General features: G+C 41.7%; 1 protein-coding gene across 8 annotated transcripts in view; it reads left to right on the top strand.

Moving 5' to 3' along the window:
* ATP6V0A1 (ATPase H+ transporting V0 subunit a1) overlaps positions 1-26,651 on the top strand; it is a 57,343-nt gene that overhangs the window by 26,399 nt on the left and 4,293 nt on the right. For all 8 annotated transcript variants that reach the window (XM_081270894.1, XM_081270893.1, XM_081270897.1 and 5 more), the window contains 12 exons: positions 1,154-1,247; positions 3,940-4,152; positions 5,074-5,224; positions 7,148-7,287; positions 7,598-7,755; positions 8,331-8,421; positions 11,432-11,550; positions 12,861-13,077; positions 13,454-13,561; positions 18,771-18,878; positions 25,222-25,339; positions 25,704-25,875. In XM_081270894.1, coding sequence (XP_081127020.1) covers positions 1,154-1,247; positions 3,940-4,152; positions 5,074-5,224; positions 7,148-7,287; positions 7,598-7,755; positions 8,331-8,421; positions 11,432-11,550; positions 12,861-13,077; positions 13,454-13,561; positions 18,771-18,878; positions 25,222-25,339; positions 25,704-25,875 — 1,689 coding nt within the window. The remainder of the gene's footprint in view (positions 1-1,153; positions 1,248-3,939; positions 4,153-5,073; positions 5,225-7,147; positions 7,288-7,597; positions 7,756-8,330; positions 8,422-11,431; positions 11,551-12,860; positions 13,078-13,453; positions 13,562-18,770; positions 18,879-25,221; positions 25,340-25,703; positions 25,876-26,651) is intronic.

Genomic DNA, 26,651 nt, shown 5'->3' with positions numbered 1-26,651 from the left:
GAAGCTGAGGTGGGAGGATCACAAATTTGAGGCCAGCCTTAGTAGTTTAGTAATACTTGTCTCAAAATAAAAAGAGCTGATCAATTGTGGGCTGGGGATATAGCTCAGTTGGTAGAGAGTTTGCCTTGCATACACAAAGCCCTGAGTTCAATCCCCAGGCACCACACACACAAAAAAAGAGCTGATAGTTGTATAACTATGTGCAAGACCCTGGGTTTAATCCCTAGAACTGCCAAAAAAAAAAAAAAAAAAAAGCTTAAATTTATTGAAGTACCACCAAAACCACAATTTCAGCTGGGTACAGTGGTACATGCCTGTAATCCCAGCAGTTTGGGAGGCTGAGGCCACAGGATCGCAAGCTGGGGACCAGCCTTAGCAACTTAGCAAAGATCCTGTCTCAAAATAAATAGGGCTGGGGATAGAGCTTAGTGATAAAATACCTCTGGGTTCAATCCCCAGTACTTAACAAAACCCCACGATTTCCTTGGTTGTATGGCTCAGTGGTAGAATGTAGAGTGGAAGCACAAGGCCTTGGGTTTAATCCCCAGCACCACAAAACAAAAACCAGTTTTCTTTTTTGGGCAGACAGTGGATCTACAGACCTCTATAGTACTACAGACACTTGTGCCCTTAGGTTTTCTAAAATTTTGCCTTATAAGCAGAATTTTTTCCATTCCATTTTTCTCCAGTAATTTACAATATAGTATTTAATTTTTTTTAAGTCTTAGGGAAATTTCATAGCTGCAGAGAATGTCAAAATAATTCAAATGTTGCTGGGTATGGTGGTACACACCTGTAATCCCAGCTACATGAGGCTGAGGCAGGAGGATCACGTTTGAGGCCAGACTGGGAAATTTAGCAAGACCCAGTCTCAAAGAAAGGGGGAAAAAAAGGGCCAGGGATGTGCCAAAATGATAGGGCACCCCTGGGTTCAATCCCCTGTACCTGCCCCATCCTCACCACACACAAAGAGTTCAAATGATATTGTTCTACCTACTGGCCACTTAATAGAAATAATTAGTGTTGGTTAACTCATCAGTCTGTTTTAATCCTGTGTTGAGCCTACTAGTAATTTAGGATTACTTTCTGAGATTATTTAAACTGAATATGTTTAGAAATTTGGTGTTTCTAAGGCTGTGTCTGTACATTCCAGATTCCGAGCCTCACTCTATCCCTGTCCTGAGACGCCACAGGAAAGGAAAGAAATGGCTTCTGGAGTCAATACCAGGATTGACGATCTCCAAATGGTACACAGAGGGTCAGAGGGAATTTGTTCATGTGAATTAACTTCAGTAGAGGACCATTCTCTTTCTTGAAAACTGACAGTTTATTAGATACCTATAGCAGTTCTGGATACCAAAAAAAGAAATGTCTTTGGGTACTAATCCCATTGGGGGCTGGGAAAAGTCTCTGGGAATGACTGTTAAAAATAGCATTAGTCATCTGCAAACAAGACAGGAATGCTGTATATCTGGAATCCTTGTTACTTATTCAATTCCTTTCTCCCTCATGAGTCTGAGATTTTTTTTTGTAATAAAAAGTATGCTTACTTAAGAAAAACAAAACATGCAATGCTCCAGAAGTACACATAAAGCCAGTTTTGCCCTCACTCTCTACTCCTCTGGCAGCTACTCTGAACAGCATGGCTATCCTCTGGTCACCTTTAATCTAATTACACAGTCCATTCATCTAAAGACCCTAGAGTGCCTCTTAAACCAAGAAGTGATTGAGTTAGATTTTTACCAAATCACAGTGTGGGTGGTTTATGGACATCACGGTCACTACAGTGCTCCAAGGGAGCAGTTTATGTATAGTAGTTTATAGAAGGAAAGAGCAAGCCACTGGGGCTTACCTCTTGAAAGAAGAAATGTGATGATTGCTTCCTTTGATTCATGTCTCATCCCAAAGGCAGTTCCTTTTAGCAATGACAAAATTATCAAAGATATATAATAATTCCCTTTCTGATCTTCCCCTTCAACCCCATTTTATATGACCCACCATCTTGTCAGTAACTTAGCATTAATGAGCTCTTTTGAGTTAAACTTGTCTCTACAACTAGAGGAACAGTGTTTTTAGAACTGCTGGTTGATGATAGTCAGTGTTAACACATTCTGGGGCTTTTTTTTTTTTTTTTATCTCTTTCAAGGTTTATAGGTAAATTAAGAGCATGTACAGTAGTTATTATAAATTACTAGAATTTTTTTTTTTTTTTTTTGTACCAGGGATTGAACTCAGGGGCACTTGGCCACTGAGCCACATCCCAGCCCCATTTTGTATTTTATTTAGAGACAAAATCTCACTGAGTTGCTTAGCACCTTGCTTTTGCTGAGGCTGGCTTTGCTTTGAACTTGCCGATCCTCCTGTCTCAGCCTCCCCAGCTGCTGGGATTACAGGTGTGAGCCACTGTTCCCTTCCCTAAATTACTAGAATTTAACTTTTTTCCCCCCCCATACTGGGGGTTAAACCCAGGGCTTTGAAAAAATGCCAGACAAATTTTCTACAACTTAGCTACATTTCCGGCCCTAAAATTTGATTTTTAAAAAATTTAGTTGTAGCCAGGTATGGTGGCACATTCCTGAAATCCCAATAACTTGGAAGGCTGAGGCAAAAGGATTACAAATTCAAAGCCAGCCTCAGCAACTTAGTGAGACCCTGTCTCTAAATAAAAAATAAAAAGGGATGGGGATGTGGCTTAGTGGTGAAGAGCTCCTATGTTTAATGCCCTGTACCCCTGCCCCCTCAAAAAACATCCAGCTGTAGGAACTGAAACCTTGGAAAGAAATTGAACACCAAGGAGTAGGATGGGGAAAAAAAAGTCAATAGAACATTGATTGTAAGTTTATTTAGTATCCTTTCAGAAGTTTGAGTAGTATTTGTGAAATAGTCAACAACAAGGAAAGATAGTGACTATCCTAAAGTAACATAAGTTTCCTGAGCATACGTGGTTGTTCTTTTTTTTTTTTTGAAACCTCTCTGTGGAAGTCACCTTCCTCTGTGCAAGATAGTTTTTCAAGGAATAGTTGCTGCTTTGTTCTGAATTAATTTGAAGAACCTTAACATGGTTTGTATAGAGCTATTCCCTCTTCAAAGAAATGTGGAGACTTAATATGGATTCTCATACAGAAGTGTGGAGAGTGGATTGTTAGCAGTTCCTTCTAGTAGTAGCAGTGGGCTTAGCCTCTCTTCTGCTACTGAAATCTTAAATATTTGAAGGCAATGGAATTTAAAATGTCCCTGCATTTTCCTCTGAGAGAAATCTACTAGTTTCTAAAGGATCAACACAGAAACTATTTTCCTCCCAGAATCCTATCTAAAAGATAAATAAAGCCTCTTGGCCCCTTGATGGCAGTGGCCCCTCGATGGCAATGGTATATGGCAGCCCAAACCCATCTGGGGACTGTGGGTGCTCCTGATGGTACAGTGCCTTCTGGCTAACATTTCCAACATAGGCATGTGGTCAGCACTGCCTCTTTCCCATGTTCCCTGATGCTGTTGCATGTGTAGGGTAGTATGCAGCTTGCTGTTCTTACATGTCTGGTTTTTAATTTGTACCTGTGCTGCCCACTTTGAGTTCAGGCTCTATGTGGAAAGTCACTGTTCTTTAACATGCAAAAATGAGTCAAGACCAGAGACCTGCGTTTATTATGCCCTGGACTGGTGGTAAGATTGAATATTGAGAGAAAAGCTATCCGACATTTCCTCAGGTATCTCTTTAGCTTTATGCTAAGTGAGAATGAATATTAGTAACTACAACTAATATTTTTTATAATTTGATTACCTCTCCCCCTAACCTCCCCCCACCAAAAAAATTAGCTAGAGGAAGAATAAAATAGTTCCTGGAAACCTGTTTTTGGAGACTGTGCTTCTTTGCCATTCATATCCTGAGATCTAAGGCTGGTGTATGAAGGATCCCTCTTCTGTTCCTGTCTCTGCTAAAAGGTTCTGAATCAAACAGAGGATCACCGCCAGAGGGTTCTGCAGGCAGCTGCTAAGAATATCCGGGTCTGGTTCATCAAAGTGCGGAAGATGAAGGCCATCTACCATACCCTAAACCTGTGCAACATAGATGTGACCCAGAAGTGCCTGATTGCAGAGGTCTGGTGCCCAGTCACTGACCTCGATTCCATCCAGTTTGCACTTAGAAGGGGCACGGTGAGTTCCCAAAGCTAGCATGAAGCTTGCACCCAGGAAGAGAGGGTCCCATCACTAGTAACACTAACTGATTTCATTTTTATGGCATTTTAACTTTCAGAGTTCTTTAACATATTCTTTTTGGATCCGGACAATACATGTTATATGTAGCCTAGAATACTATTGTTTTAGAAATGTGGAAATTGCAGGTCAGTAAGTAAAGTGAAGTGAGAAAGCCAGCAAAAAAGGGAGTAGTGGTTAGTGAGCAGGAGGGGACTGCTAAGGAAAAGAAATTTGTACTGGAGAGAAGACGAAGAGTTTCAGTGTTGGGCCTGCACATGGCAGACAGGGCCTTTGCGTCTGCTGATGAGCCAAGCACCTTGAAGGAGCCTGCTGGGCCAGACTACAGGGGTAAGGGAGGGAGGAGAAGGTAGTGGACAAGAGGCAGAGTGCATTGCTTTCTTCAGAGAAGGAGGAGAAAACAGCAGTACTCATAGAAAGGCGGATGTGAAGGAGGTTCCGTGTTTTCATTGGTTACACATTTTAGAGTTTATTTATGTTCATCTATGTTGCCCAGGCCAGTCTCAACTTCTGTGTTCAAGTGTTCCACCTGCCTCAGCTTACCAAATGCTTAGACTACAGATACATGCCATTGTATTCCGCTTAAAGTTAAAATTTTTTTTCACAAGAAGGATATGCATCCCCATACTTAGTTGAACTTTCATTATAAATTTACACTTAGTTCCAGTTTCTCCAAGGATTGGGAAAAATAGCCTATAGTCTTATTTATTCATTAGTTTTATTGATATATAATTTACACAAGAGATAATACATAGATTTTATGCGTACAACTTGAGTTTTGATATATATATATATACACCCATATAGCCACCACAAGTAGGCGTATAATCTAATTTTGATACCTGTGCTGATGTTTCCCAGGAACACAGTGGTTCCACTGTGCCCTCCATTCTGAACAGGATGCAGACAAACCAGACTCCTCCAACCTACAACAAAACCAACAAGTTCACATACGGCTTTCAAAACATAGTAGATGCTTATGGAATTGGGACTTACCGAGAGATAAACCCAGGTAAAATGTCTGAAAGGTAAAATGTCTGAATCGTTTTCCTCTAGAAGTTTTTGTTTGTTTGAGTCTTTTAATACTTCACTTTAAACACTTTTGAACAACTGGCTTAAAACTAAAGATGCTGTTAAGACCTCAGCTCATGTGTAATACCTGTGAAGGGGTGCCCATTTGACATAAGCAGTTTGTGCTGATAATGGTCAATAACTGCTATATTTTCTTTTTCTAACCTTGGAAAAGGGAAGACAGAAGGAAGCCATTTTAAATATAAGACATCTTTTATCATCTCATGGCTCTTTTTTATTGTTTTGGGTTTTTTTTGTTGTTATTTTGGTACAAGGGATTGAACCCAGGGGCACTTAACCAATGAGCCACATCCCCAGCCCTTTTTATTTTGAGACAGGATCTCAGTTCCCTAGGGCCTTGCTAAGGCTGGCTTTGAATTTGTGATCCTCCTGCCTCGATGAGATTATAGGAATGCACCAATGTGCCCAGCCAGGTAGTACTTCTTTAAGAGCTTATTGGATTGAATTTTTTTTTTTTTTGAACCAGGATTGAATCTAGGGTTGATCAACCACTGAGCCACATCCCCAGCCCTCTAGCCCTTTTTATGTTTTATTTTGAAAGTCTCACTAAGTTGCTTAGAACCTCACTTAGTTGCTGAGGTGGGCTTTGAACTTGTGATCTTCCTGCCTAAGCCTCCTAAGCCACTGGAATTATAGGCATGTGCCACCATGCCCAGCATGGATTGGACTCTTGGATGTGCCTTCACAGCCATAAAATACCCATTTATAGCAGCTGCCTTAAAAAAAAAATGTTTTTTCCTAGCCAGGCATGGTGGCACATGCCTATATAATCCCAGTGACTTTGGAGGCTGAGGCAGGAAGATTGCAAGTTAAAGGACAACTTAGTGAGACTTTTTCCTCAAAAAAATTTTAAAAGGACTGGGGTTGTAACTTGGTGATAAAGCACCCTGGGTTCAATTTCCAGTACAGGGAAAAAAAAAAAAAAAGACACACAAAAGAAAAATATTTCTCTAAGATGTCTTATATTAAAAAATGGCTTCCTCCTGTCTTCCCTTTTCCAAGGTTAGAAAAACAAAATATAGCAGTTATTGACCATTATCAGCAAAAATCATTTTTCTCCTCTGTTTGGAGAGGTAATTATTAATCAAGAGTCTGAGGGGCAGGGGATGTGGCTCAAAGTGCTTTTCTAGCATATATGAGGCCCCAGATTCAATCTTCAGCACTGCTAAAAAAAAAAAAAAAAAAGTTTGAGGGTTTGTTTCAGATGTAGCCTTCTGCAGGATCTTTGTTCGGCTTCTAGGCTCTTTCCTCATTGCTTAGATGGTAGGTAGCTTCATTCTGCTCAGAAATTGGTTGCTTACAAAGAGAAGACAGCTGGCATGTTCTAGGAACAGTGTCCTAGGTGTTGAAAGAAGGTAATGGGACAAACCACAGTGCTACCAAAGCTTCCTTTTCATTTCCTGTGTTCTTAGTTTAAAATGTTAACAGTAGCTCATTATTTCATTAGCTGCTTTGTGAGGATGTAGAGTTCCTGCCATGAAAGATTTTCCCTGAGAGTTCATCTGTTCAACAACCTGGGAATAAGCCACCTTATACTGATGTTAATTAAAACATGGAGAAGAATGTGATATTTTGGGAATTGTGCTTTCTTTTATTATTTATTTATTTATTTATTTTTGGTGCTAGAGATTGAACCCAGGGGCACTCAACCACTGAGCCATGTCTCTAGTCCTTTTTTTGTATTTAGAGACAGGGTTTCACTAAGTTGCTGAGGCTGGCTTTGAATGAGTGATCTTCCTTCCTCAGCCTCCCAAACTGCTGGAACAATAGGCAGGCACCACCATGCCCAGCTTGTGCTTTCTTTAATGTACTTGGTGGTTTTCTTTCTTTGGTTTCTTTGTAGCTCCATATACCATCATCACTTTCCCTTTTCTATTTGCTGTGATGTTTGGAGATTTTGGCCATGGCATTTTGATGACCCTTTTTGCTGTGTGGATGGTGTTAAAGGAGAGCCGGATCCTCTCCCAGAAGAATGAGAATGAGGTAATGTTTAAGTTATATCTGTATTTGACTGAAGTGTTTATGATTTCTTAGGCATTCATTATGAAATTATGGTCAAAAAGTCTTTTATGCATAAATTTATCAAAAGGGGATAAAATAAGTTCATTTTTTACTAGAGAGACCATGTGCTGTACAAGCAAATTTCTCTTAACATTGTATTTGATCTATACTTCAAGCTCTCTGAACCAGGATGGAGTAAAGTAGGACCAGAAGCTAGTGTATTCTAAATAACACTGTCACTGCATGAGCTGCAGTGAGTGCATTCTCATTACTTCTTTCTTCTGATTTCCAGATGTTTAGCACTGTGTTCAGTGGTCGATACATTATTCTGTTGATGGGAGTTTTCTCCATTTATACTGGCCTCATCTACAATGACTGCTTTTCCAAGTCTCTTAATATCTTTGGGTCATCCTGGAGTGTGCGACCAATGTTCACCAAATATAATTGGACGTAAGTTACGGAAGAAGCTAAAACATAATCCTTTCATGTTCAGCTCTAATTTGTAAGACAAGGAATAAATTAATACCCTGTTAGGAAGTGGTTGACGATATCCCCATTTCAGAAGAATGCAGTATTTTGTCTTGTTTATACTCCAACTTGTGAAGCGCTTTATGATTTGTTCTCCAAGTATCAAGGAACCAAGACTATAAATTAAGTGCATTTTGAGGAGGTGGAGGCAGAATTAAAAAGCAGATTCCTTAAATTCCCTACTTAGGGGCTGGGATTGTGGCTCAGTGGTAGAGCGCTTGCCTCGCACAGGTGGGACCCGGGTTCGATCCCCAGTACCACATAAAAATAAAGGCATTATGTTGTGTCCATCTACACCTAAAAAATAAATATTTAAAAAAAAATTCCCTACTTAGTTATATGTTTTTTAATTTTTGTGTGTGTTATTCTTGACTACTAGTCCATCTTTTATTAAAGAGACAAGATTGCTGTAGTAGTTTCTTTTGGGGTTATTTTATGAATCCTAGTAGTTTCCCTTCTTGATCAAAAATAAATAGGTTTTTCTCCTAACACGATAGGGAGGAGACTCTTCGGGGAAACCCTGTTCTTCAGCTGAACCCAACTGTCCCTGGAGTTTTTGGTGGGCCATACCCTTTTGGTATTGATCCGGTAAGAGTATTCTTTCTCATATGCTATTTTCACTTGTAACCCTGAAATGAGAGAATTAAAGTGAAGATAGTTACTTGCTTTTTAGTTGACACAGTTTTAGAAAACCTTGATTTATTTGTTCAGAGTACTTCAAAGTCAGGAGAGACTCACACTTCTTGTTTATTTCTTTTCTTTTTTGCGGTACTGGTTATTTAACCCAGGAGCTCTTAACAATGGAGTTATATCCCCAGTTCTTTTTATTTTTTTTATTTTGAGACAGGTTCTTGCTAAGTTACTGAGCCTGGCCTCAAACTTGCAATCCTCCTGCCTCAGCCTCCCAAGTCACTGAAATTACAGGAGTATGCTACCATGCCCAGATTACTTATTTCTGAGGTGGCTAATATTGATTCTTGGAAGGCTGATTTTTCAAGATCCCTTCCCAGTATTTTTAGCAGAAGGTTTAACAAAGCTGAAATAGTTCTTTCCTGTGGATTTCAGACTTTTTTTTTCTTTGCTAAAGTTGCAAACTTAAAAAAAAATTATCTTAGAGTTTTTTTTTTTTTTCAAATACTTTGGCAAATAAAATATGATCAATCAATTTGGGGGGTGGGCAGGTACCAGAGATTGAACTCAGGTGCACTCAACCACTGAGCCACATCCCCAGCCCTATTTTGTATTTTATTTAGAGGCAGGGTCTCACTGAATTGCTTAGTGTCTCACTTTTGCTGAGGCTGACTTTGAATTTGCAATCATCCTGCCTCAACCTCTGAGCTGCTAGTATTACAGGAATGTACCACCGCACCCGGCAGATGAACTCTTTTTGGACAGGACAGGTCAAATAGAAAAGATGCTGAGCTAGGAGGTACAAGCTCTGTCTTAGGCTACAGAGTTTGCACTTTTGCCTTAAGATGACCGTGGGTATTCAGGGAAGGTTTTGGCACGGGAGGATGATTAGATGAGAGCCATGGTTTAGGCAGCGTGAACAGATGGCCCAATGGAGGCAGATAAAACTGTCAGACAGTACTAACAAGTATTCAAGCCTTATGTAATAGGAGCTACAGAAGTTGATAGTGAAAGATAAAGGAGGCTGGGCATGGTAGCACCCACTCCTACAACCTGTAATTCTAGCTACTTGGGAGGCTGAAGCAGGAGAATTGCAAGTTCAAGGCCAATTGAGGCAATTTGGAAAGAACCTGTTTCAAAATTTAAAAATAAAAAGGGGAGAATAGTTCAGTGGTAGAACACCTCTGGATTCAATCCTCATTACTGAAGAAAAAAAAAGATATATGAGATCTGGGGGTGTAGCTCAGTCGTAGAGTACTTGCCTAAAATGTTCCAGGCCTGTATTTTGTCTCCAGCACTGCTTGCGTGTGCACACACAGATAGATGGAACAACATCATCAAGGAATATGATCAGCAAAACAAGTGTGGGGTAATCTGCAAGATAAATAACCCAGTTTCTTAAAAAAATATTTATATTTTGTAGGGAACAAAAAAGGAAAAAATAGAAGGAGAACCTATAGATTAGAGACTTAAAAACTAAATTAGCTATCACAGTGAAAGACCTTAATTGGACTTTGCGTTAAATAAATGAACTCCAAAAAATAGTCTGGACAAAATCAGAGAAATTTGATTGTTGAATGTTTTATGATATTAAAGAATCATTATTAGGGTTGGGTGCTAGCTCATTGATAGAACATATGGTTAGCAGAGCCCTGAGTTCAATCCCCAGCACACACACACACAAAAAGGATAATGCTTTTTGGTGTGGTGACTATATTATGGATATTTTTTTAAAAAGGAATCCTTATCTGGGCATGATGGCATATGCCTATGATCCCAACCAACAAGTAGAGTGGCTGAGGCAGGAAGAGGGTACATGTTTGAGGCCAGCTTTGGCAACTTAGTAAGACCTTGTCTGGAAAAATTAAAAGGGTTGGGGCTGGGTACAGTGGAACACGCTTGTAATCCCAGTGATTCGGGAGGCTGAGGCAGGAGGATTACAAGTTAAAAGTCAGTCTCAGAAATTTAGTGAGGCCCTAAGCAACTTAGTGAGACCCTGCCTTAAAATAAAAAATAAAAAGGACGAGGGATATAGCTTAGTGATAAAGTACTCTGGGTTCAATTCCTAGTATCAAAAACAAAAACAAAAAAGCACTGGGGAGGGCTGGGGATGCGGCTCAAGTGGTAGCCTGCTCGCCTGGCATGCGTGCGGCCCGGGTTCGATCCTCAGCACCACATTACAAACAAAGATGTTGTGTCCGCCGAAAACTAAAAATTCTCCCTCTCTCCCTCTCTCTCTCTCTCTCTCTCTCTCTCTCTCTCTCTCTCTCTCTCTCTCTCTCTCTCTCTCTCTCTTTTCTCTGTCTTTAAAAATAAATAAATAAATAACTTAAAAAAAAAAAAACCACTGGGGATATGACTCAATGATAAAGCACCCCCAGATTCAATTCCAAGTATCAAAATTTAAAGGGATAGGGATGTAGCTTACTTCCCTAGCATGTGTGAGGTCACCAGCACCACACAAAACTTCTTACCTTTTAGAGATCCATACTAAAATATTTACAGGTAAAATGATCTGATATCTAGACTTTGCTTCAAAATAATATAAAAGTGGGAAGTGGGCATGATGAAATATATTGGTATGAATACATAAATTGATAGAATTGTTGAAGTTGACTGATACAGCAGTTTATTATTCTATTTAAATATATGTTTAGAATGTTCCATTTAAAAAACAAACAACCCTCCCTTAGTTGAATATGGTAATGCATGCTTATAATCCCAGATACTTAGGAAGCTAAATCAGTAGGCTTGCTAATTCAAAGCCAGACTGGGCAATTTACCAAGATTCTATCTCAAAGTAAAAATATAAAGGGCTGGGGGTGTAGTCCATTGCTTGCCTAACATGAGGAAAGCCCCGGGTTCAATAAACAAAACAAACAAAAAAAATGTTTTAATCAGATGAATAATATTTTCCCATTTGAGAATTCTTTGTGTAATACCTTTTTGTTTTATTGGGTCGTGACAGATTTGGAACATTGCTACCAATAAGCTGACCTTCCTCAACTCCTTTAAGATGAAGATGTCTGTTATTCTTGGTATCATCCATATGATGTTTGGAGTCGGTCTGAGCCTTTTCAACCATATGTGAGTTGCTCTGTTCCTATATTCATAAGAGTGTGCATAGTTGCTGGGATGTGGTGACACACACCTGTAATCACAGAGATTTGGGAAGCCAAGGCAGGAGGATTGCAAATCTTTTTTTTTTTTTTGGGGGGGGGGGTGGAGGTGGGGAGAAGGGGTGGTTTACTGAGAATTGAATTCAGGGCCACTCAACCATTGAGCCACATCCTGAGCCCTTTTTTTTTTTTTTTTTTTTTTTTTGTATTTTACTTAAGACAGGGTCTCACTGAGTTGCTTAGTGCCTTGCCATTGCTGAGGTTGGCTTTGAACTTGAGATCCTCCTGTCTCAGCCTCCTGAGCTGCTGGGATTACAGGCATTTGCCACTGCACCTATCCAAGGATTACAAGTTTAAAACCAGCTTTAGCAACTTAGCAAGGCTCTAAGCAACTTAGTGAGACCCTGTCTCAAAATAAAAAGTGCTGGGGATGTGGCTTATTGGTCAAGCAACCCCTGGATTCCATCCCCAGTACCAAAAAAAAAAAAAAAAAAGAATGGATTATTCAGATAATGCTTTTGCCTAAAGACATCATATCATATTTGGGGAGGCATTAATAACTCAGAACCTGACTGTATTAGAGAAGTAATTTTTCAAAAATCTTATGGTCTTAAATGAAGCTAAATTGTAGTCCCTTAGCAGTTTGCAACAGCAGTAAATTTTTTTTTTTTTTTTTTTTTTTAGGTTTTTTAGTTGTTAATGGGCTTTATTTATATGCAGTGCTGAGAATGGAACCCAGTGTCTCACACATGCTAGGCAAGTGCTCTACCACTGAGCCACAACCCCAGCCCAGCAGTAAAAATCTTTGAAAGCAAATTAGTAGGCAATTTTCATCAAATTGAGTGAATTATTTTTCTTCCTTAATGTGAAACTCACTTAAAGTTATAAACTGTAGTCCCAAAGTACACTAAATTTTTTAGTCTCTTTCTCATGGAGAGAATGGTAGGCATGGTTCTGAAGCCATTCAAGACCCAGAAATTTGAAAGTGGTAGTTAATTCTACATTGTCTCTGTTGCTTCCAGTGCTTCTGGGTGCTGCTGTTGTTTAAAGTGATACAGACAGAATTGAGGGAGCCAGACTGGGCGACTTAGCAAGACCCTCTCTCAAAAAGGGCAGGGAAGTAACTCATTGCTTGCCTGGCATGAGGGCATGGGTTCAGTCCCCCATAACATAAAAGTGCTCCTGGGTGAAAAATGTAATGAATATTATATTCAGTGAAGGAGTGGCCCTGGTCTATTGAGCCATAATCTTCATTTTTTTTCCTCTTTCCCTTTTTAGCTATTTCAAGAAGCCCCTGAATATTTACTTTGGATTTATTCCTGAAGTGATCTTCATGTCCTCTTTGTTTGGCTACTTGGTTATCCTAATTTTTTACAAATGGACAGCCTATGATGCTCATTCTTCTGAGAACGCACCTAGCCTTTTGATCCATTTCATCAACATGTTCCTCTTTTCCTATCCGGATTCTGGTATTTCAATGCTGTATTCTGGACAGGTGTGTCAACCCAGAGGGTGGCTCTCATTGGTCGTCAGGAAGCCACATGTTTCTCTGACCCTTAAAAAAACCCTAAAATACCTTTCTGTAATATTTAGTTTTAGGTCCATACACCCAGATATAAATTGACACCATTTGTCTTATCTTGGAGGGTTCACTGTCATTTCTATATACAGAAAAGATGAAATTTAGAACTATCCTCTTATGGAACAATTCTCGAGTTTGCCACAGCATCTGTTAAGTAATATGAGACACTAGACAGTGTTATTAATATGTCAGTAAGAAAGAACTGTTTGGAGGAAATTTGTGCTGGATTTAGAAACTGTACATCTGATTAATGTACTTTAAAGTGACGTGCCCTGTCCTTATTTTGCAGAAAGGAATTCAGTGTTTCCTGGTAGTGGTTGCTCTACTATGTGTACCTTGGATGCTACTGTTTAAGCCACTGGTTCTTCGCCATCAATATTTGAGGAGGAAGCATTTGGTAAGTGTATATCTACTATTAAAAATTACTAGACTTTTTTTTTTTTTTTAAGATCTAGGTAATAAGACTGGGGATGTAGCTCAGTTGTAGAGTACTTGCCTAACCATATGTGAGGCCATAAGTCCAATCCCCAGTACTGCAAAAAGAAATAAACAAATAAGTAAATAACAAGATGATTTCTCATATGATATAATTAGCTGTGCACAAATCTGTACACTCTTAAAACACATTCATGTTATATCCCAGCATGAGAACTAGGCCTGCCAAAGTCAGAGTTATTTACTTGCTGCTCAAACATATGGATTCAGCTTTAGTAGCTGGGTTAGAACAAATCATAAGTTTTACCTTTCCTGGTCATGCTTTATTCATGCTGTGCTCATCAGAATCCAGGCCTGAACCTGTCTAGATGCAGCATCAGCCAAAACAAGGTTGCAAAAGCTACAGACACCCACTCATGTGATTTGCCTGGGTGACCACAGGAATGACACTGAGACTTTTTTTTTTTTTTTAATTATACTTCAACCAACCAACACATCTGGGCAAAAGGTTTGGTTTAAAGCATGTTTCCCCCCCCCCCAAAGCAATATATATGTATGTTTGCTTAATGTATATGTGCATATGAATTCTACACACACACACACACATACACACACACATACACAAAGTTAGAATTGCCAAACATTCAGTGTTGTGTGTAATTTCTGGTTATCCAGTAATGCTTACATATTGCACTGCCTGAGAAAACCCAAAAGATCTTGTTGCATGACTCTCATGTAGCTGTGAGATTTTCCCTCCTATTGGAGAGCAGTTGAATTACAAGACCCTTCTCCCTTTTCTGACCATCTTCATCCTTCCATGTACCCTCCATTCGTCTCCCCTTTCCCTTTCTCCCTCTTTTGTTTTCTTCTCCCTTCTTCTTTTCTTCCATTCACTATCAGGAAGGGCAACCTGTGGAGGCCCCAGTCAGCCCAACCCCGAGCCAACAGGGACTAGAGGCAGCAGCGGCTGCAACAGTGAGTGAATTAAATCCAGCAAACCAAACATTTTGTTAAGGAGGTGGCAAACAGTGCAGCAGAATTTCTTTTTTTTTTTTTAACACGGTTGAGAGCATGGGACATGTGCACTCTTGGGAAGTATGTCCTTGTTCCTCATTGAGATGATGACAGAAGAGTTTTCCATCTCTTAAGAATAGATTCTGGTATCATCTTTACTTGATCTACTAAGTTTCTATTCAAATATGTAAGTACAGTTCTATCCATGGGAGTGAAGTGGCTGTTGTACTCTCTCCGAGTCCCATCATCTTAAACCAAAATGGCAGCTCTTGGACTCATCTACTTTTGTGTCTGTATTTTGTGACCATGTATTGGATGATTTTTCAACAGGGAGGCAAAAACATCTCTGTGATTCTTAAATTGGTTTTCCTGTACTTTATAGAGTTCTGCTTCAGAATGATTCCTAGACTTTGGGTCCTTTTTAGCAAAATTATTTAATGCTCTTTAAAGTGAGAATGTGTACATGTTTCCTTTTTGTGAAAGACTCAGAAACCCTTATGTCCTCAGCTGTTTCAGTGAGACCTCCACTTTCCCATGTGTCTTGTGCCTACTGTATATCCAGTGTAGTAACCAAAGTCATCTTCTGTCTTGATTTTCCCCTCTTCTGATACTAAGTTGTGATTCAGTAATAATACTTTGAATGTTAGCATTTGAGTATTTGTCCTTAAAAAAACATCTTTTAACCACAATCTCATAATGCACTAATATCAAATTAGCTCAGTATATTCTAGATTATGAATCTACAAGATTTAAAAAAGAATCGCCCTAGTGGTGATTATGGTGATTACTCATGTACTTGCATGTTCTAGTAGCATATACTCCTTTAAAGAAAATGAAATACTTAGATGGATAACCATTTCCTCCAATAGGTGTTCCTGATCCTTTTGGAAAAATGCTTAGCCCTCCTACTAGAACTACTCTAAAGGGGCTGGTATTTTGGGTCAAAAGAAATTTTAATCAAGTGTAGGGGCTTACTTTCTTTCTCCTGTAAGAAATAAAACCCTTAAAACACATACAGCCCATTATTAATGTTCTTTCCGTGCACTTTTATTTCTGCTAGTCTTAGCATCATAAAGTACTTCTGAGAAGGTCTTGATGCTTTTAAACCTGGCAGTGACTTCTACGATAAATTCCAAGTCAAAAATCCCAGTCTGGAGCCCTTCACATTCTTAGTGTCTTCTTATCTCAGTGGTTCTTTAACCAAACATCTGCTTCTGGGGAGCAGCCCATTCAAAGGCTTCAGGATGACCACTCTACAAGAAGGGCTCTAGATTCTTAATGCCAGAGGGCTGAGTATTTAAACACGGATTTGGTTTTTGTCCTCTTAGTTGTCTGTGAGTGGTGTATCACAGTTTTAATTTCCGTTTTTGTGCTGATGTGTGTCTTTCATCCCCCTATCCATAACTCTTATTCTCTGCATTCTGAGGAGGTACTTGTTATTGTCTGGATGGGAGGTTTAACCTGTCTGCCCTCACTTTATCTGCTGGTTGGAAAAGCAGAAAAGCCTTTTGCTTTGGTAGCTTTGAATCCTGAAACCATCCTGAAGCCTATAACCCAGCTCAGGACACACTGGAGTTCCCTCTTGTGCCCCTATTTTGGGAGGGGGCACTGAGGATATAACCCAGGGATGCTCTATCACTGAGCTACAGACATACCCAGCCTTTTGTTGTTGTTATTTTTTTTTTTGTGGGGAGGGTATTGGGGATTGAACTCAGGGGCACTTGACCACTAAGCCATATCCCCAGCCCTGTTTGTATTTTTATTTAGAGACAGGGACTCACTGAATTGCTTAGCGCCTTGCCAAGTTGCTGAGGCTGGTTTGGAACTTGCGATCCTCCTGCCTCAGCCTCAGGAGCCACTGGGATTACAGGCATGCACCACTATGCCTATTTTTAATTTTGAGATGGGGTCACACTAATTTGTGGAGGCTGGCCTCAAGTTTGCGATTCTCCTACCTGAGTCTCCCAGTCACTGAGATTACAGGGCTGTACCACTGCTCCCAGCTTTTGTGCTTTTTTTTTTTTTTTTGACATTTTTAGTCCCTGTTTTGAGAGTGGTCAGGTATCTTTTGTGCCTTATCTGGAGGTACACAGGTTTCAGTGGTTCCCAAATATGACTACATATCAGAATCACCCATAAACTTTGGGTTGGTTTCTTAGGGTATTAAAACAAAATAGATAAATGGAAGAAGAAATAAAAGTTATCTATGGTCCAGACAATCCCCTGTTGACACTTTGAAAAATAAAATAGTAGGTACACTTGGCTGGAGAGTGTGCATAGTAGTAACTAAGAAGAAAACATTGGTTCCCAATGCAGTTTTCCTTCTCCTCCAGGTATTATTAATAGGGAGGGGCTTTGCCTCTAGCATATATCTGTCATCTTTGGATACAATTTGTGTGTGTGTGTGTGTGTGTGTGTGTGTGTGTGTGTGTGTATGTGGGTGCGGGGAAACACATTAAGAGTTGGGTTTTAAACTGTGGCTCTTCTGCCCCTTAATTATTATTTATTTATTTATTTAAGATTGAATGTGTATTATTAGTTATTTCACAGTGATGCCTACTCTCTAGGTAGCTTGGCATTCCAGAGAATATTGTTGGATATGCCAAAATTACATAATCACTTTCTCATTGATGGATGTGTTGGTTATTCCCAATTCTTTGCCATTATAAACAATTTGGGGAATATCTTTGTATAGCTTATTAAAGTTTTGCAAGCATGTCACACAATGGGATTGCTCTATCCCAAATGGTACATGTGTTATACATTTTTATAGACTCTTCACAATGATTAGGTAATTTCTACGTGGGGGAATATTTTTTAAATATGGATTTACTGTGCCCCACCTTAGACCTACCATATTTATAATTTCTGGAGATAGTATTTGAAAGTTTTTTTAAAAGTATAGCTTCTAAGATGATTATAATGCTGCTGTTTTTTTGACCAGCATATGAGGACCACTGTTAGAAAAAGAGGGAGACTCTAATTGAGTATGGAACCACATGCCTATAGTCTCAACAACTTGGGAGGCTGAGGCAGGAGGATTGTGAGTTTGAGGCCATTCTCAGTAACTTAGCAAGGACCCATTACAAAATAAAAAAGAGAGCTAGGGATATGGCTTAGGGGTAAGGCCTAAGTATTTGAACACGGTTTAAATACTTGAGTTTAATCCCAAGTACCCCCACTCAGAAGAAGAAAAAGGGAGAATCTGTGCAAACATTGGGGTCTGAACTAGCCAGTGAACTGTGGTAAAAGGGGTACCCCAAAAGGTGAAGCTAAGGAGAAGAACCACAGGGTAGTTGGCCAAACCTTCTTGCACATTGTGCTGCTGCCCCATAGGCCATTTTGCAGGAGGATAGCCCTCCACCTCTTTCCTGGAGAGAGACTTATGAAGTGGTTCTAGGGCTGCTTCTCAAGTTGACTTTAAAATTCTATCCAAACTTGTACACCCTTCTGCTGAAGACTGTACTTCTGAAGACAGAAGGAACAAATGCCAAGTCAGTTTCTGCCCTGTAACAGTCATTTTAACACTCCAAAACTCTCCGAAGCACCTCTTTGATCTGTTGTTATTTTTTAACTCAGTATTCTCTAGCCACAAATAAATGTACATTAAGTGAATGTACGTTAATTTTTTTTACTTCCCTAACCTAGGCAGTCCTTTGGTCCTGGGCAGAGATCCTGCACATTTCTGGGAGAGATTGCTGGAACTCCTGGGCTCCTATTGAAAGCTTATCAGACTAGCATGCACTCACTATGTCTCTTGGCTTCTCTCCCTCTTAGAAAGCCTAATCTTTATTTCCAACAAAATTTAAGCCCTTGCAGCCTTTACTGATAGGGGTGCACTTGTTAAGAGAGTGTGTTTGTATTCAGCTTTCATTCAAGCAGGGTTCTCGGCATCGATCAAGGCTAGGTTGATGCCTCTTGGTGCAGCTGGCTGAGGTGGTAAATTCAGGTTACCACCTGTAGGGTCTGGGGCAGTGGTGGTTGGGGTGGGAACAGTTGTTCATTTTTACTTAGCTGTTCAATTAGTGAGTTTTGCCCTTGTTGTTAGGATATATGCTCTTCTGAGGTTTGTATGTACTAACCATCGCCCTTCCTCACCTCACAGAATGTCACATTAAAGCCCAGGCAAATTCTACTCTTTCTGTTCATCTGTGTAGGGAACTCTCAACTTTGGTGGGATCAGGGTGGGCAACGGACCGACAGAGGAGGATGCTGAGATTATTCAGCATGACCAGCTCTCCACCCATTCAGAGGACGCAGAAGAGGTAAGATCCAGTGGTGTGGGCTTCCTCTCCTTCCACCTTGGGTCAGTCCTAGTCTTGTTTTCCTAAGAAGCTCACTCCAGTCTTCTTGAAAAGTAAAAATACTAACAGTCAACTTGCCCTCTGGGCTGCTTAGGGTACCACAGCTTTTTCTGTGGGCCCTTGCTCTAACTCCAGTGTTGCCTATAGAGCCCGCAGCAGCTTTGCTCTGCTCTTCTTGAATTCCATGGTGCATGCAGTACTCTGCACACAGTCTCAGCTGCTAACTGCTCTCCTCAGCCCAAGCAGCACCCAGCATCCCAGTTCTTGTTACCCGAAACAGACTACTCAGGATGGCTTCTTTGTCCCTTGATCCTTCTGACGGTTGTTCTGTTTACATTATTAACAGAGTATAATCAATCAGTGGTACTTTTTAAGTCCTATGCTACTGATGTGTTCTTGTTGTAGATATTTTGTTTTTGTTATTATTATTATTTAAATATTTTTTTAGTTGTAGTTGGACACAATATCTTTATTTTATTTATTTATTTTTATTAGGTGCTGAGGATCGAACCCAGGGCCTTGCACATGCTAGGCAAGCGCTCTAGCTCTGAGCCCCAGCCCCTTTATTATTACTTTTTATTTGCCTCTTTTTTTTTTAATAGGTCATTACCTGACCATTCATAGCATAAAGTCTCTGAATTGAACTATTAAAATTAACTATTCATTTTATTTATTAAAACAGAATGTTCTTTTGTTTGTTTGTTTTGGGTTTTTTTTTCCCCATTGTTTTGTGTGTTTTTGTTTTTTTGAGACAGAGTTTTGCTATATTTCCCAGTCTGGTCCCAAACTTGGGCTCCTCTTCCCTTGGCAAAATGTTCATTTTTAAAGTATAAATGAGTAGAGGACCTAGATTGAACTTTTCAGTCTGTCTGACTGCTTTCAACCGTGTATATGATTTTTTTTTTTAATTGCAAGCATTGGGGTGCCTTTAAAAATATTTATCTTACTGCTCTCAGTTCCTGCTATTCTCATTTTGCGTGTGTAGACTAATTTATTAGTCCATGTAACGTTCATTGCCAGTCTTCCCCAAGAAGCAGGCAGTAGTATGTGCTCATAACCTATGACCCTGTGTGTGGCGTGCATTCCCACTAAGTGTAAATTTGTGTTTTCAAGCCTACCGAGGACGAAGTGGTAAGACAAAAGCCTTCATGTTTATTTGGGGGCTTCTCTTTTCCCATCCTTGTGATCACTCTGACCCTGCAACACCCTGGGGCCACACACATGACACTGTGCATCCTGCATCTCACTGGCCATTTCTAACCAGTTTGTGAGCCTGTGTTCTGAAAAAGCTCATCTCCATTAACTGCATCTCATGTTGATCACCTCTGTCTTTGTGTCATTGACTTTGCAGATCTAATACCTCTAAGAGTGGCTTTGAAGGAGCTGCAAGTAATGTCTGCACTGGCATTCTTGAAGTGACTTCCCTTGGGGGCTAAGTCCCATTGGGTCTTCATGTTCCTCTCCTGTGATGTCGTTGCTCTCCCACTGGGGGTAGCTGTGCGCCCTGCTCCTCTGAGTGCCTATGAGCATAGCTTACCCTTCCTCCCTGTCTGAGATGCAGCCAGCCACATCCTGCTGCCCTCATCAGCTTGATGCTTCCACTTAGAACCACTAGACCCTTGCTTGGGGTCAGCTCTACCTCCATGTGACCCAGTGGAGAGGGAGACAACTTTTAGGAGGCTTTGCCTCTCGGATGCATCCCAGGAAGAGTAATCTGTCTGGTGAAGAATTTATATATCAGACAAATGTTAAGAGCAACAGAATGAAAAGAAGTTTGGCTAAATATGCAGGCCACACCTAGAGTGGAAGGCCTTCTAGCTCAGCAGTACTTCATTTGGCAACATATGTTCTGAATTGGGTGTTTAAAAGGCCTTGCTGCACTGTTTACATCTTTCCCCTACCCTCCCACCCCCGAAAAACAAAACAAAACTTCTTTAAAATGCCTAGACCCTTCCTTTCCTGGCTCTCCTGGTCCTCTCTAAGGGCAGTGGAATGGGAATGGAAAACCTCACTGTCCTGTGTAAAACAGGCAGTGCTTGTCTTCCTGACATTTGGAGAGGCTCCTTTGCTGGCATCAAGGATTTTCTTTGTTCTGTGCAGTCATTGGCTGAGCTGCCTGGCATGATTGGGGAGACAGTGTTTCAGGTTAGCAAGGAACCCAACCTCCCGGTATCACCACCTCCCACAGTGTTGCATTCTAAATGTTGTCCTCATCGAGCACACAATGCATGGTCTTAGTCAGAATGGTTCAGCCAGCCATCTTTTATCAATGTCCTTGTTTGTAGCCATGTCCTTTGGGTTGGACAGTCAAAGAAGATAGACTCTAATTCAGCCTTCCCAGTCTTTGGCCACCCAACTCAGAGATTTAGTTCACTGTGCTTCCTTAATAGTCATAACATTGTATCTTTATCAGGCACTGATACTCTTCAGCCAAATTTAGGTAACTATATCAGTTACATAATGATACTAAACAAAGAAAATTCCCTTAAAAAGTCCAGCTTGCTTCTAGAATTTCCCCATTTTGCTTGGATGCAAACCCTTGTGTGTTCCATGTAGGACATTGTTCTCTCCCTGGGAGGCACTCATTTTAGTTGCAAATAAGGACCAGGACACTTGATAGTCTCAAAAGTTGTAACTAGGGGCTGGGGTTGTGGCTCAGCGGTAGAGAGCACACCCCACACATTTGAGACCCTGGGTTTGATCCTCGGCACCACATCAAAGTAAATAAGTGAAATAGAGGTATTGTGTCCAATTACAACTAAAAATAAATAAATAAATATTTTTTTTAAAAAAAAGTTGTAACCACTCAGCAAGGGTCAGCAGCCCCCTCCCCACTGGCTTCTCATGAGGTGATTCACCAACTCATCCCCACACTCACCCACCTGTCCAAACACTCACCAGCCCATCTAGTCATTCATTCCCCTTCTGTGTGTCAAGCCATATGTTTAGTGCTGTACCAAGGGAAAAAAGCCCATAGTTCTTGCCTTTAAGCATCTCCCAAAGTGGGGAGACAGTCTGGGTGGCGGATGCCATGATGGGCACTGCTCAGGATGCTGTGGGAGCACAGATAAGGCATTGAGAAACACTGGGATGAGGTTGGGAAGAATTCAGAAAAGGATTCCCTCAGGGACTTATTCCTGAGCATAGCCTGGCCAAGCAAGGGTTTCTGGGGGTGGAGATGAGCAGGTGTTCAGCTTGGCTGGAGCAGAGTCAGGAGTTGGAGGACTGGTGGGAGATGAGACTAGAGGTTTGGCAGAAACATGCCATAGTAGTTGTTGCCTCCTTGGGGCAACAGGAGCCATCAGACAGTGGAAAAGCTGGAGCAACACAGGCACATGTGCATTGCTGAACTAGCTCCAGGGTTAGAGTTGTAGGGGTTGTTGGGTGGGGGAGGGGCACAGTCTGAAGACAGGGATACCATCTAGTCTGATGTGATTCAGGAAAGAATTGGGCAGCCTGAAGTGAAGTAAGGCATTTATAGGAGGAGTTGGAAATGAAGGGGCCAATATGAGACATTAAGAAAGTAAAAGCTTGGCTGGGGTTGTGGCTCAGCAGTAGACTGCTCACCTAGCATGTACGAGGCCCTGGGTTCGATCCTCAGCACCACATAAAAATAAATAAATGAAATAAGGGTATTGTGTCCAACTACAACTAAAAATAAATCAAATAAACAACAACAAAAATACCCAAAATAAAAGCTGCTGAAGCTAGGTGCGGTGGTGCACACCTATAATCCCAGCAACTTGGAAAGCTAACGCAGGAGGATCAGAAGTTGAAGGCCAGCCTCAGCAACTTAGATCCTGTCTCAAAAAATAAAAAGGCACCTGTAATCCCAGCGGCTCAGGAGGCTGAGACAGGAGGATCATGAATTCAAAGCCAGCCTCAGCAATGGCGAGGTACTAAGAAACTCAGTGAGACCTTGTCTCTAAATAAAATACAAAATAGGGCTGGGGATGTGGCTCAGTGGTTGAGTGCCCCTGAGTTCAATCCCTAGGACCCAATAAATAAATAAATAAAACTAAAAAGGGTTGGGGATATAGTGCTGTGGTGAAGCACCCCTGGCTTCAAAAGCTAAGGTCCCAGTGCCTTAATGAATATAGAGGGTGCGAGTAAGATAGACTGCCAGGATTGGACATGGAACGGAAATAGGTCTTTTTGGAGGCAGAGGGGAGCAGCTAATTAATTTTGTTCAGGTGGTTTGAATCAAGGCCTGTGGTGTACCAGAAAGTGCAGCACAGCAACACATAGCACAGCTAATTGAGAATAGGCAACAGGGAGATAGAGATGGTTCATTTGGGACTGTTGAGGCCCTGAGTGGCAGTCCCACAGGAAAGACCTAAAGGGCTGAGGTTGGAACTCCAGGGAACCTCAGTGTTTAAGGAAGAACTGTGGTGGAGATTGAATAAAGAATGTTCAGAAAGTTAGAATAATAAAGTCCAAGGGAAAGCAAGTGTCTCAAGAAGGAGGAAGTGACAGACACTACAGAAACACAGTCAAGGACATAGTATTTAACCATGGGGAGGTAAGGTGGCCACCTTCCTCAGAAGAAGGCAGAAGCCAGGATATGGAATGAATGGAGCCAGGGGAAGCTGAGATAAGCCTGCAGACGGGGAGTGCTCCTTGACTCATGGTTCCGTCCAAGTTGACTTCTGTGGGGCCAGTGCTGAGTGACATTGCTTCCAAATGCTGGGATAGATTTTTCACTTACTTCTCACCTCAGAAACTATGACCAAGCAGGAAGATGGGAGTGAAGGAGAGGAGAAAGTGAGGATAATGCCTGGAAGGGTAGCTTCCCCCCCTCCCTTTCCTTTTTCAATGGGAGAATCCTGAGGGGAATAAAAATGCTAAAAAGGGCAGCTTCTCAGGGAGCCCCTGGGCGTCTTAGAGCTGTGGACTTGACTTCCCCTCAGCACAGACAGCAGTAGTGAGGAAAAGCTGCTCACAGCGTTGCTAGGGTTAAGGTACCTCAGGGAAACTAGGGTTACTGTGTTTTCAGGGTAGGTAAGAGATTCAAAGAGCCTGTTCCATGAGAAAAGTCCAGAAATAAGGCAGGGCATAGTCAGAGGTGAAACAGAGAGTGAGGCATTCATGAGAGGTGGCATGTTGGAACTGGTCCCACTGCACTTTGGCTTTACCAGCCTAGTCCCTAAATACAGTTTAGAAACTGGGGTGAAAAATAGACGCTGACCTGAGGGCCAGGCAGTGGCTGAGCCACAGGAGTCCTGAGGTCCATGAGGCTCCTAGGCTGGGCTCTAGGGAGGAGACCCAAGAAGGAGAATGTCCGGTGGTCTTTTATGGGCTATTGATTATTCCACCTGGGGCTTCTAGAATATACTACTCAAAAACCTGTATTTCCCCCAGTTGTTCTTGAAGCAGTCCTTAAAGTGGACTCCTCAGACCCATTCTAGCCCACCTCTTTCTTTGAGAAATAATTCTTGATGTTGAAAGGAAAGCTGGAAGAAAGGGAGCATGAGGAAAACAAAAACCCAAGGCAAGCTGTTTGGCCTTAAGCAGCTATCCATGTGGGAATTGGTAAGACTGTCAAAATTTTCCTGGTAATGTTTTCAGAAGTCATAGAAGAAAAAGGTGATTTTGATCCCAAAAGGCTATAAAAGAATAAGTAAAGATGTCATAGAGGCTTAGTCTTCTGCAGGCTTGAGAGTGCTGCCAGATTCCCAGCAGGGCTCCCTGGTGGGAATCAGCTGGGCTCAGTCCACTGACAAGTCCTTATGATCCCAAGCCCAGTCTTCCTCCCAACTGAGTGCCAGACACAGCACATACCTGACTTGAGTTCAAAGCCCAGCAGGGAGAGAAAACAAACATGTTGAGAAGAATCTCATTAACCAGCCCCTTAGGAGGGGAGGCTGAGGCAGGAAGATCACAAGTTCAGTGTCAACCTGAACAACTTAGACCCTGTGTCATAATAAACAGGCTGAGGTAGAAGGATCACAAGTTTGAGAGCAGCCTCAGCAATTTATTGTTTTGTTAGTTTGTGGCAATACTGGGGATTGAACCCAAGGTTCACTCTCCAATACTTGCGGGGAAATCGATGCAGTGTAGTATATTGAAGGGGTAGGGTTTCCCAGTTGGGAGTCAAGCCAGGCAGGATTTCTGGAGATGGCATCTCTGTACTAAGTACCTGAGTACAGCACTGGGTGTTCCCAGCCCCTCCAAAGGTGAGGTGCCAGACTTAAGAAGTATAGTCCCCTGAACTGGCCTGGTCTCAAAAGTACTAGGAAACAACTCGGTAATCCTGCACTCCCTACTGGCCTGATACCATCTCTCTGATTACCTCCCACAACAGTTTGACTTTGGGGACACCATGGTCCACCAGGCCATCCACACCATTGAGTACTGCCTGGGCTGCATCTCCAACACCGCCTCCTACCTGCGGCTCTGGGCGCTCAGCCTTGCTCATGCACGTGAGTATGTTTCCCTCCTACCCAGAGCCGTGGGTTTTCCTTTCTCTGGGCACACCCTCAATTGCGTGAAGGTTTATCCAGCATGTGAAGGTTCTAGAATTATTCTGGCACCTGAATCCAAGCAGAATGAGTACATGTTCTCCAGACCTGAGGAAATCCAGCAGCAGTTGCTGAGGGGCCTCTTCTCGCTATCCTTTTTCTTTGATTACCACTTATGCTAGTTTAGCTGTGCATGGTGAACCCACCTAACTATGGGAATCCACAGGGCGAGGAACCCCCCAGGGAAGGATGCCAGAGATAAATACAAGGTCCACAGCCACCTCTTGTTAGACTGAATCAGACTTTGTGTCTCCCCATTTCCCAGAACTCTCCGAGGTGCTTTGGACCATGGTGATCCACATCGGCCTGAGTGTGAAGAGCTTAGCCGGAGGGCTGGCGCTGTTTTTCATTTTTGCCGCTTTTGCCACACTGACCGTGGCCATCCTGCTGATCATGGAGGGCCTCTCAGCCTTCCTTCACGCACTGCGGTTACACTGGTGAGGAGCAGGAGATAGGGGTGGGACACCTCTTTGCCTGCAGGGAGTGCACGGCTCTTCTTCTGCATAAAATCAAGGGTCTGTCTTCTAGGAGGTGGGAGCTATCCCTTTGCTGGCTGTCGTGGCATTACCCTAGTGCCTGTGTTGGCACTGAGCTTTGGAAATAGACCACAAAAAAGCCCAGCTTATCTTTTCATGGGTTTCAGGGAGGGTTCCCTGGTAAGTGTCATCAGGTTCCCATCCCCTGCCTTTAGCATTCTCTAATTCTCTTGAAGCTAGGTGGTGGCACTTAACTATAATCCCAGTGACTTGGGAGGCTGAGGTAGAAGGATCACAAGTTTGAGAGCAGCCTCAGCAATTTATTGTTTTGTTAGTTTGTGGCAATACTGGGGATTGAACCCAAGGCCTCTTGCAGCTAGACCTGAGCTACACCCCCAGCCTCAGCAATTTAGCAAAACCCTATCTATCTGAAAATAAAAAGGGCTGGGGATATAGCTCAGTGGTAAAGTGCCCGTGGGTTAAAACCCCAGTACCACCACCTGCTCACCCCCACCAAAAAAAAACCACACACACATTGCTGGAGTTGGTGTTCTCTTTTTGAGATTATTTTGTTCTTGTTTTTTTCTCTCATATCTTTAGAGCAGTAAAAGCACTATAGAGTCTTGGTCCAGGAAAGGGCTAGAGCACACTGCATCCCAGGTTTATCCTTTTATCCCTGTGCCAGTGCTGTTTGGGCAGGACAGTAGCTTATCGGCTTCATTGTGCCTGGGGGTTCC

Source organism: Spermophilus citellus (assembly GCF_964194105.1).
Source record: "Spermophilus citellus genome assembly, chromosome: 17".
In the NCBI taxonomy this organism is placed as follows: domain Eukaryota; kingdom Metazoa; phylum Chordata; class Mammalia; order Rodentia; family Sciuridae; genus Spermophilus; species Spermophilus citellus.
The sequence above is the reverse complement of the archived record's forward strand: the minus strand, read 5'-3'. Positions and strand labels throughout refer to the sequence as shown.